Consider the following 12,503-nt stretch of genomic DNA (forward strand, 5'->3'; position numbering starts at 1 on the left):
ACCATGACGTGATGGGTGATTTTTGATACCGAATTTGAATTCAGCGCCCCAAAATCCATAGGAATACGTGTGTCTTGTTACCAGATCCGCACACTTTTTTTGGTGTGGCTGTGTATTCAATAGATTTCTATAAAAACGTTTAATGATTATCAATGGATTTCAATTGTGTCAAATGAAAAGTGCGTAACTTTTCAATGAAATTGTATAATTTTTAATTATTTGCATTCAATAATGCACTAAATGAAATTCAAAAGCGAAAAGTTTCATTAAAATCGGTCAATGAAATTAATTGTTTTTAATAAATTAGTCATTTAAAGATCTCTAATAATCTTCAATCCATTCCTATGAAGACATGTAATTATTATAAATAGACCGAATCTTGAATAATTTAAAACTGTTTAATAATAAAACATAATAAATATAAAATAAAAGATTGAAAACTATGGAAATCGATTGGGTTTAATTGCGCAAAATATAATTAATTCTGGTCTCTTCAATTGTTCTCAATAACGCAGTTGAAGTGATTGAAAAATTATAAGAACTGATTTAATTTAACTCGTGACACAAAAAAAATTTAAGTTCCTAATTTATTAAGTTTGAATCGTGTAATTAAAATTATTTAAAATTATAAAAATCGACTGGGTTCAATTGCGCAAAATATAATTAATTCGGATTCTTCAATTGTTATTAATAACGCAATTACAATTATTGAAAAGTGATAAAACATTGATTCAATAGGATTGGTGGAAAAATATATTAAATTCCATTCATTACACAAAATTATCTAAAGCTATAGAAATAGATTGGTTTAAATTACATAAAATGTAATTGTTTCTCATTCCGTCAATTTTTTTCCATGATGTGAGTAAAGTTATTGAAAAGTGATAGAATTTAATCGGATTTATTTATAAAAAATTGATTGAATTTCATTCATTATTAAGATATAATTAAAGTTTACTGTATGCATTATCAATTAATAATCAGCTGATCCAGCAGTTTAGGAAACTAAGAAAAAAAGTACTGTCGATCATATCTCACTGCTACCAATAGAAAATGTACACGCGTACACATGCGCGCTTCTGAATGCCAGATGAGAAGATTTTTGGTTTTGCCTAATTAATTGTATCTTTGTGTATAAAAATATATTCATAGACAAAGCTGTTCTAGGTGGCGTTCAAGTGTCCTCAGGGTCACCACACCAACAGGAGCGAAGGTGGGCGCCCAACCTCAGGGTCCACGCGAATCCGCTGCTGTTAAGATATCCTATGTCCGTGTTGTTACGATGTCTTTACGATATTGCAAAGACATCGTTAGATCATACGACGTTTTTGCGATATCGTAAAGACGTCGCCATATATTGTTCCCACTGAGTAATCTATACGTTTAGTGGAAATTGAACATGAAATGGGATATACAGTGAACTATGGTAATCCTAACCGCAATTTACAAGTGACAGCCAGAAAGGATTTATGAACATTTTACGAATGGTATATGATAAATATAGCTAAAACAGTTTGAAAAACGTATTTCGTGACGTTTGCAAGGTATAAATGGCACTTTATACTTATTTACCAAATTTCTTTTATTAAAATTCGTATCTCATTGACAGAGGGTCTAGTACTCGGCTGGGTGCTGACACCTACGATTAGTTTTGCATCATGAACCTCATAAGTGTTTTACTGCCTTAAATGTTTAATAATTTTTTTCTATTGAACGACTCAACAGAAAATAAAATTATAATGCACCGTCGCTGAGGATTGAAATTATGTAATAAAAAATTATTTGATCTAAAATCGTGAAACAGCCCTATTATATTCTATAAAATTGCACAGCTGACAATCTCCTAAAGGATTTTATAAAAAGTATGAAAGCAACGAAGATATTTAGAGTTTCTGTTTTGACCTCGATAAGAGACTCCAAGATTTCATCCGACTGGATTAATTTTTATTGGACATTTTATTTATTTATTTTCAAAAAAGAACGAGAATTTTCAAAAATACATTGCATTTTTTATTTGGTGACTTTTTGAACATTCAAATAGAGCAAAATTCGTAAATCTAGAGTCCGCCGCAGAAAATTATACTCGTGTAGGGTAGATTCACAAATGCAAACTACCAAGGTACATATTTAAATTCTGATTGGAATCGATATAATTTTACATTAAATTAAAAAATAATTATATATTAATATATGAAACCACAGTAAGTTCTATGTCTTTTCTTTTGCTTTTTCTTATATACTGTTCACTAGATTTCTATGTACATGAAGTCTAATTTATATATTCATAATTATACATAGACTCCTTTGCTGTACTTCACAGTAATAGTAGCAAAACTGAACTTGTTAATTAGGTTTAGAAGTCAAATTAAAACCAAAAAAATAATTTCAAGACGGCTAATATTTTACCTTCGCGCATCGTAGTCAATAATTGTTTTTTTTACCTATCTTTTTTTACTAATTTTCTAGAGGCCCACAATGAACGAATTTTTCGTAAGTAGAGTTTTTGACAATGAAGAATAATACAAAATTAGAGAATTAAAGAGACGTTTATTTGAAGTTAGAATTTTTGGAAAATGCAGAGAACACAGTTTTTTAGATTTGATCAATTGTACATTTTTCTGAAAAATTCACATTGTCATCGCAGTGAATTCAAGCCCTTTTTAGGTCAAACACAAAATAACATGCAATTTAGATATTTAGTTATCACGAACCAAAATTTTTTTTTCAAATTTTTTGGTCATATTACAATCATGATTCTTCCCTTTTTGAACGATTCTCGCCTAATAGAGATCATGAAACAATTTGTTGTGTACAATAACAAAATAATGACAGGTTTCTTCAGTTTCAGTGGAAGAAATTGCAGAAACTACGCCTTCTCAAAATATGTGTAATTAATTCATCCACTGCTGTTTTTACACCGAGAAAAATCTGTACTGAAATTTGCATGGACGCAATTCGCATTTTCGTGAACCAATACTTAATGCGATATAGGCACAATAAGCCAGAGATGTTAGGGTGAAATAGGGCGATTGCAGTTTGGTAGTGAGTAAAAGAAGAATGGCGCATGTATTGCGAGTTATGTATCGATACGATTTGGTGCGCAGTTTCGAAACTTCGGGGTTTTCGGCTAGCTCTATAGTATGAACAATGTACCAAACTAAAGTGATTTGTTCCAAAATTTAAAAGATCGATGCGTCTAAATTTGTGATCTATTAAAGAAAAAGTAAGCAAAAACGACTACTGAAAAAGTTCCTCTTCGTAGACTTTGAGATCTCGTCTGTCTTTGTGCGAACTTTTCTGAGAATAATTAGCAGCTGCAGAAGACCACATTGAACTAGAGGTCGCATCGTTTATAGGCTCTATTATTGGTTGTCGTCTTGCCAACGATACTTTCAATTGAATAGAAGAAACCATGCTACCATCCATTTCATTTATGGCCCTTTCTGCCGCATCAGATTTATCAAACGTTACAAATCCTCGACTAAAAATAAGAAGGTAAATATTTAGATTATAAAAAGTACATCAACGGAAATATGATCTGATCTTATAGTGATATGGATGGAATACTAACTTTTTCTCGATTTCCATGGAAATATTTATAATATTTCCAAAAGTTTGAAAGTGTTTTTTCAACAAATCTTCAGATATTTTGTAACCACAAACAAATATTGTGTTTCCGCCTCTAGGCTTAACTTCTGGCTTTGCATGGGCTGGATTTTCCACCGTGCCTTTATCTTCGGTGTCTTGTGCACTTACAAAACTATCGTACAGATCTTTAACTCTTGGTCTGGGTGCTTCAGTTTCATCATCCTCAGGTTGACTGGCTGAAAACGGTTGATAAGAGCAGACTGTCTTTTCTGTACTGTTTAACTTTCTCTCTAATCCTCGAGGCCTTTTGAAAGCTTGTTCTGAACGTTTTGGAGTTTTTGGTGCTGTGATAACACCAGATTTTATCAATTTCTTTGCTACCTCTCGAGCATCTCTCGCTTCAGTTGGCCTTTTTAGAATTTGTGGAAGACGCTCGGGTTCAGGTTTAGGCGCTTTTAAATCTTGAAGAGCCTTTTTCTAAACAAATCAAACAAACAAAATTACGGTGTATAATTTAATTTAAAATATTTGTGAGAGAATGTTTTATGATGACTTTACGAATATTTTCCATATATCCCAAAGAAATGTGTGCGTATAGCTTTTCCGTAAATCTTACGGAATTTTCCATGAAATATACAGAAAACAGTCCACTACCACCATTCTGTAAGATCAGCAGCCTTAGTTAGAAACGCACTTTTGAAATTTCACAAAAACAAAAGTAATTCTGAACCATGCTAGAATTGTTATGCTATGAGAAGTTTATTTAAAAATGTTTGCAAGAAATTTAAAAAGAAACATTTGGACTAAAAAAAACTTGTTTTATTTAGAAAGAAAGATTGTGCTAGTTAGTTCATGGCGGACATGAATTTTTACCGCAAAAAATTTACAATATTAGCTGTCTTTGATAAAACTTTGATATTGTTAAATTAATTTTACTATGAGAAAAAAATGTTTGAAAAAAGTAATTAAAAATTGCAAACTGCATCTTAAACCAATTTCTCGCTTTTGTGTATTTCTCATAAGATGACAAACTTTTTGAAGTTTCCCCGTGCACCTAGCCTTAATATTTGGGCAAGCTGGATTTTTCACGTGCCCTGTCCTTTTACTCGGAGCTATGTTTAGCGTGTCCGTAGCTGCAGAGCCAAACAATTATGACAGAAAATTCGAAAAGAAACCTTATTTTTGTGAGATTATGTATAAAACTACTTTTTTGTTTAAATTTATGATTATGTATAAAACTACCTCCATTTTTGAGCACGGACTTGCATGTAGATAGTGATAGAGAGAACATGTTCGGCAACAGGTGGTGAGAAGATGTTACGGAGTTTATGTAGAAGGTACGAATGGAGTGTGAGGGTTGGTGAAGGATCGGGAGTTTGTGGTCAGGAGGTTGGACCTTTAAGGGGGACATGCGTGGTTCTCGTAGTGCTTGGGGGATATTAGGGGAGAGAAAAAGGTGTGTGAAGAGGTGAAATAAAGCAAATAAAGGAAGATAGAGGGAAAATTCGTCCCGGGTACCGACGAAAGAGCGAAGCGTGGGGGAGCGGTAGGTGTTTAGCGTGAGTACTGGCAGTAAAGTAGTGAATTGGACGGTGTGGAAATTTGCTACACGCCACGAAGCACAGTGAGAAAAAGTACCTTTTTTGGACAAAAAGCGACCGACGGTGAAATTCTTAACTGATTTAATGTTTTTTGTTTAAAAATCACCGTAAGGCTTCCAGGTATAACGAGCAACTACGGATATTTTATTTTGACTCAAAAAAAATTTGTTATTTCACAAAAAAGTTACAACTTTTTGTTGCTAAAATTTTCCATTTTACCATTTCTTCTGACTTTCAAATTCTTTAAAAAAAGGTAATAAATAAATGTAATAACTAACTGAAAATAATTTAAGGGGGATGATAGCCGGTACCTCTAGAGAAAAAGGTTCTCTAAGTACTTAAAGCTGTATTGCTCTTGGTGGTTCAGAACCCACCTTAAAATGTAGGTCCCACTCCCACCACCTAGTAAGTGTGTGTGGGGCGTGCACAGGAATGGGGAAGAAGGTAGAAGAAAAATGTATACCCTTAGGGAAAACATTAGAAGCTTCCATTCGTACTAAAAATGATTTGAAATGGGTAAGAGTAAGAAAAAAATTATTAATAATGTTATAAACAAATTAATTAACAAAAGTCATTTTTTCATGATTCGAAATGATTAGCTGATTTTAACCCATAGCTTTTGCATAAAGTATCACAGATAATAATATGCAATTACAATAAGTTAAGAATAGCTAACGATTGCAAATGATTTAAACAATTTTAATAAACATATGCACATTTTGATCATTTTTTGATGAAAAAGCTTGATTTTTTTGTAAAATCAACTTAAAATGTTTTACTAAAGACTCCTTGCTATTCTATTTTTCATAGTGACCAGAAAATGTGAATTGTTTAAGCAATTTTTATAAACAAATGCACATTTTAATCATTTTTTCGTGAATAGGATATGTTTTTGCGGAATCAACATAAAATGTCTTGCCAAAGAAACCTTGCTCTCATAATTTTCGTAGTGCCTACCTAAAAATGTCCCTTTTCAAGGCCACATGATATGCAGAGTCCAACTGAGAAGCTTATCCGTGGTGCAAATCAGGTCACTATAAAGAATATGGTAGCAGAGGCTTTTGCAAGACATTTCGAATTAATTCCGCAAAAAATCAGTCCTATTCATGAAAAAATGGTTAAAATGTGAATTTAAAAAAAAATGGTTTAAAAAATTAAGATTTTTTTATTAGAATGAAAAACATGATAGCAAGGAGTCTTTGAGCAAGCATTTTAAGTTGATTCCGCAAAAAAATCAAGCCTTTTCATCAAAAAATTGTCAAAATGTGCATTTGTTCATACAAATTGCTTAAATAATTGTTAATCATGAGCAATTCTTAACTTATTGTAAGCGCAGATCATTATCTGTGATACGTTATACAAAAGTTATCGATTAAAATTAGCTACAAATTGCGAATCACGAAAAAATACTTTTGTTAATTAATTTGTTTATGACATTTTTAACCATTTTTGTTGTTACTCTAACCCGCAGAAAATTATTTTTTAGTTAGTTATTACATTGATCTATGACCTTTTTTTTAATGAATTTGATAGTCTTAGAAGAAATGGTATCACGGTAAAGTTTAGTAACAAAAAGTTTTAAGTTGGTTGCTCAATAAGAAATTTATGTTTAACCGATATAAAATATCCGCATTTACTCGTTATAACTGGAAGTTTTACGGTAATTTCTGAAGAAAACTTTAAAACTGCAGTGTCGATCGACTTTTGACCAAAAAAGGTGCTGTTTCCCCACTGTCTGACTTGTAAGTGTGCGTGGCCTGGTATCGAGGGGCGTGTCGTGGAGAGGAAAAAAGCGGAACGAAGGAAGCAAGAAGACGAAGAAGAGAACGTCTGGCGGAAGTGAGGGGAAGGATCTCTTGAAGAGGATTAGACAGCCAAGATAGTGTGCAAGATTAGGGGTTAAGGGAAGATATAAGGAGGGCTTTAGACCAGATGTAAAATATCAGGGAAAACTTGAGAGCCATACATGAGAAATGGAAAAGGAAGGTAAAAGAGCTGACGGAGGAGGTAGAAGGATTAGAGAGGGAGGTGGTGTCGGTAAGGAAGGTCGGCAATAGATGTAGGTGACAGGGGGAGGGTGAAAAGAAAGATATTTGGGAGAAAGTAGAGAATATGATAAAAGGGAATATGGAAGAAAGTAGAAATGAAAAGGAGGAGACAGCGGATAGGGAAAAGATAAGAGCAATAGAGTTGAGCATTGAGAGAAAATAGAAGGCAAACAGGAGAAATAATATTGTGATAAGAGGATTGAAGCTAAAGAGCGTGAAAGAAAGGGAGGGCGTGGATATGCTGCTACACAGCATAGGGTGGGTTAAAGGCAAGGTAGGGAAAGTTAGGCTGAATGGGAGAAAGGACAACGAAGTGGTGGTTGTGGAATTGGAGAGCTGGGAAGGAAAGTTGGAGGTGATACAAAACAAAAATAGAATAGAGGACAAGAAGGTTTCCATCGATCAAGATTTGACAAGGAAGAAAAGGGATGTGCAAAGAATGCTGAACGATAGGGATAGGAGGGAAATGAGTGAAGGGAGGTCGGCGAAGTGGAATTTGTTTCGTAGGAAGTAGGGGGTGGGGGTAAATCAGGGTGGAGGAGTGGTAAATGTGTTGTACTGGAACGTAACAGGGGTAAAGAAAAAATTCGAGGATTTCTGGAGGTACATCCAGGAATTTGATAGATCTAAAGTTGCTCAGGGGGTACAGTTAGTGACTCTAGGAGGCTGCCAGAGTGAAGAAGAAAAGAAGGGCTAGTAAGGGAATTATAACGGGGGGTAGGAATGGATTAGACGAAAAGGTTCATGTAGAGAGAGAGGGGTGCAAATAAGGGCAGTAAAGTTAGGAGGGGTAACGTGTAAGTTTGTGACTGTCTACAATAAGGATGGAATGGAAAATCAAAGGATAAGAAAATAACTAAGGAGGGGGAGATACGATACTAGATGGTGGCGGGGCGGTTGCAAATGATATGATAAGAGGAGACGAAGAGGAAGAATTATAAATATGTAAGTAAGGTAGGGGTATCGGTGATATACTATGCAGTTATGAATATACAAGAGTGGGAGGAGACGGACAGATTTACAGTGGAAGGGAGGGTAGAGTCAAAACATCAGCCATTAGGGTTATGGATAAGGGGTAGGGCGGCGAAAGGAAAGGTCAAGAAGAAGTGTCATTGGGGTACAGGGTGAGCTGGACGAGCGAGGCAATAAAAAAGTATCTAGAACAGTTAGGAATGATACGCTTTGAAGGGGAGTCGGTGGAAGAGATATGGAAGAACTGTGAAAAGGGAGGAGTACGTAGAAACGAGAAAGATTTTCAGATTGATGTGTAAAAATAAGGAACAGGAAAATAAGAAGATCTGGAAGAGGAGTTGAGAAATGTTAAGACAGGTGTATGTGTGGGAGAAAATAGATTTAGGAAACGTATAGTAGATCTAAGCGAGAAGATAAAGAGTGAGGAGAGGAGGGAGTTTTTTAATGATTCATTTCAGGGCTCAGATTCGCGAAAGAGAGATGATGAAAGTAGAAGCACGAGGGAGGCAGAGGTGGAGGGGTTAAATGACCAGGAGATAGAAACGAAGCGTAGCTGTTTATAAAGCTTGGGAAGAGGCTGAAGTAGGTTGTGAAAAAAGTATGTAAAGGTAAGGGATTTCTAGCAGGTTTAATAGTGACACTGTATAAGACAGCAGATAGGGATAAGAAGAAAAATTACAAAGGCATTACACTAATTAATACGGCATACAAAGTACACGTGATGGTGTTGGCGGAGAAACTGTGGAAGGATGTCGAGGGGAAAGGAATATTACCAAAGACGCAGGCGGGGTTTAGAGCGGTTAGAAGCACTATCGACAACATCTACGTTCTGAAGCACGTGGTGGATAGAGATTTAGCGACGAAGGGGCCAGAAGTGTACGCATTTTTTGTGGATCTTAAAGGAGCGTTTCCTTATGCGTATCAATTAATATGATCGGATTTTCAACTTTCAAGTACACTTTCACATAGGGAATACCTCTGACTGTCCCCTTTTCGATTAATACGATCGTATTTTCAATTGACAAGTCCATGTGCGCAGAAGTTACCCTCGCAACTGAACACGACTTGCGAGTTGAAAATCTGATCATATTAATTGAGACGTTGAAAATATGATCGTATCTAAAGTTGAATTTAAAAAATTCAAAATGTCAGATCCAATATAACTGACATGAAATAGCAACCATATATGGATCTGTATAAAATTGGCGTTAGATAGGTTTGTGGGGTTGCTAATTTCAAATCCGATGTTGAATTTTCAAAATTCAAAATAGCGAATCCAATATGGTGGACATGAAATATTACAAATGTTTGGGTCTAGATAACAGTGGTGGCAAATAGGTTTCCGATGTCACTGATTTCAAATCTAATGTTAGATTATGAAAATTCAAAATCGCGGATTTCATATGGCGAACATGAATTATTAAAAATGTTCAGATATAAATAAGCTTTTAAACAGAGATAAAAACAATTTAATTTATCAGAATAGCAAGCAGAAAAGAATGAATTATTATTTTAAAAATTAGTCCAATTTAGTTTCTAAAGTTTTGCCGAGACTTGAGTAAATTAAATGTTCGATTTGTATCCCTATAGAATTTTTCTAACGTTAGATTTGGAAACATACACTTTTGCGGTTGAGATTTATGTGAAGGAAATAACTTTGACTATTTTGACATTTCTTTCCGGATTCAATTTTTAAATTTTCAATGACACTAGCTATTGCAGTCCTTAGGCGGGATAAAAAAAAAGGTTTGAAAGAATAACTCTATGGAGACAAAACTTATGTTAACTTATGTTAATGAAGATATAAATTATTTTACAGTTTTGGATGACTCTAATGTAATAAATAGAATGAAGCTTATCGTGGATGGAATTTTATATATTTTTTATAACTTTATAGAATTTTTTTTTAATTTTATAACTTTCTATTTTTAAATTTTATTTATATTTTTTTTTTAATTTTTCTATTAAACGAACATTAAGACTTTGGGAAAATTTAAAATTATTCAGATATATATATAAAAGGTTAATTGTAAGTTTTGAAAATTTTAAAACATGCCGAAAAAAAAGTCTGAAAGATTGAAAACAATTTTTTCGGATTAATTTTTTTTTATTTGTAGAAGTTTCAGTTAGTTGTGAAAAGAATAGGAAATTATTAAAATCTTAAGAAGATTCCGACAAATTTAAAAAAAAATTTTCTTTAGATTCCCAGAAAAAATGTAAAATGATTTTTCTAAAAGATTTCAAAGTATTTCCAAAAAAATTTGGAAAAATAATTTGGGAGTCTTGAAGGCAAATTTTTTTATTTTTAAAATATTTTAAGAAAAATTGGAAACAATTTTTAAGACATTTAGAACGTTCAGATATATTAAAAATATTTTTTTTAAATGTTAAATTTGATAATCATAAAAATTAGGAGAAAAATGTAGATTTTTGACAATTTTGTAAAAGAGAAGGTTTTTAGAAAGTCAAACCATATTCTCTAGATTATCAGGAAAACTTAATGTTATTTTCTGGAAGATTTTGGGACAATTTATTTTTATTTTGCAGAATTAAAAAAAATGGTAGTTTCAAAAAATTTCAAGTTTAAAAAAATGAACTAAAATTACACATAGTCAACAAAATTTAAGTCATGTTAATGAATTCATTTCAAACATTTTTTTTCGTCATAACTATTTTCATGAAATTTAGCCTAAGATTTAAGAGGGAAAGGGAATTTAAATTTGACTTGTTTTTAAATTGAACATGAACTAAAGTTATTTCAAGCTAAAAATAAACGTTCTTAAAAATGATTGATAAAATCGAGGAAAACATTTTGTTGTTAATTATAACTGGTGGAACCGGCCCTTAACGCTGAAGTCCTTCACTTAAGGGCATGTGATACTTAGAAAATTGTCGATTTCACCAGTTTTAGGTTCGCCCGGCTTTTTTCTAGAATAATAAATATTTTGTCTTAAAAATTTGGGAAATGATAGCGAACATGCTAACGGACGTCCCCACACACTTTTTTGTAGGTGAATTCAAAAAAGTTTTAATTTAGCAAAATGTGATTAATTTGCATTGCACTTAGGAAATAGTATCGATTTTTTCAGTGTCAGATTCCCCCGGCTTTTTTCCTAGGATAAGAAATATTTTTTGCCTTCAAAATCTGGGAAATGATAGCGAACATGCTAACGGACGTTCCCACACACTTTTTTTGTGTTTTTTTATCAAAAAAATGTTGATATTGTTAAAACGTGCATGTATATTTGGAGGATATGTGTGTTACAATTCACCCGAGCGTTGCTTCTAAATTACACAATATTTTTGGCCAAAAACTTTGAACTTACAAATAAACATAGTAACTAATCTCCCGAAACTAACCTTGTTTGCAGGCTATCAAAAAAGTTCTTTTCATAAATAATTTCCAGATTATCGGAAAGGCAGAGATGAAAATCGACTTGCTCACTCGCGCACTTTTCCACACATAGGAAGAGGACAACTGCGCACCTGCGCACGAAAATTTAAGATCTTCAGGTAATGTGCCTACCACTTCCGGTAATGTTTCTATTGCCAAGTGGCAAAACGTAGTTAGATCTCCTTATTATTCCTTCGTGGTCTATCATTTTCACGCGCTGTTTTTATTTGTTACCTCAGATCTAATAACTAATAACTACAGTAGAAGTTTGATAACTTGCCGCTCGATAAGTGTACACTCCCCTTAAAACGTCATCACACGTACAGCACGCACAGGAATTGTGGTTCTCCCACTACGTGCGCTATTTTACTAATGATTTGCGCCTATTATATACGCACGCGCACATCTAATATCGTGCTACTAGAAGGGACATCAGATAAGTCCGTGATTCATGGAATTTTCCGCCCCTAAAGCCCCGAAGTTGGAAAGTTATCGGACTTGTACTGTAATAATAACTGCATCGCAGTTTCTTAATCCAGTTTCTTCTATTAAAAGTGATATGAGATGTGCTTACATACTTTGTCGTCATTAATACTACTTATCTTGATACCAAATGATGTTACAATTATTTTATACTACACCAATTTATGTTTTATTCAAATAGAACTTTTCTAATGTTATTTATAATTCTATTGTTATCTAATATAATAATATAATAATATACCAGGTGTATACATATGAAACCGGTATTTTTTCAAGAAAAAAACACATTTATTTCAAGAGAATGATAACAAATACTTTATTCAACGTATGCGCCCTCGCTGGCTACACATTTTGTCCACCTCTCAGGCAATTTATGGATACCTTTCCAAAAAAAGTCTTCGTTTTTTGAAGCAAACC

The 12,503-nt window shown here is 33.4% G+C and overlaps 1 protein-coding gene across 1 annotated transcript in view; it reads right to left on the reverse strand.

The window, feature by feature from the left end:
- Positions 1-1,987: 1,987 nt before the first annotated feature.
- LOC117169784 (negative elongation factor E) overlaps positions 1,988-12,503 on the reverse strand; it is a 35,784-nt gene continuing 25,268 nt past the window's right edge. Inside the window, exons 3-4 of the mRNA XM_033356292.1 lie at positions 3,572-4,065; positions 1,988-3,481 (exon numbers count right to left, since the gene is read on the reverse strand). Coding sequence (XP_033212183.1) covers positions 3,238-3,481; positions 3,572-4,065 — 738 coding nt within the window. The 3' untranslated portion in view covers positions 1,988-3,237. The remainder of the gene's footprint in view (positions 3,482-3,571; positions 4,066-12,503) is intronic.

Source organism: Belonocnema kinseyi, chromosome 3 (genome assembly GCF_010883055.1).
Source record: "Belonocnema kinseyi isolate 2016_QV_RU_SX_M_011 chromosome 3, B_treatae_v1, whole genome shotgun sequence".
In the NCBI taxonomy this organism is placed as follows: Eukaryota; Metazoa; Arthropoda; class Insecta; order Hymenoptera; family Cynipidae; genus Belonocnema; species Belonocnema kinseyi.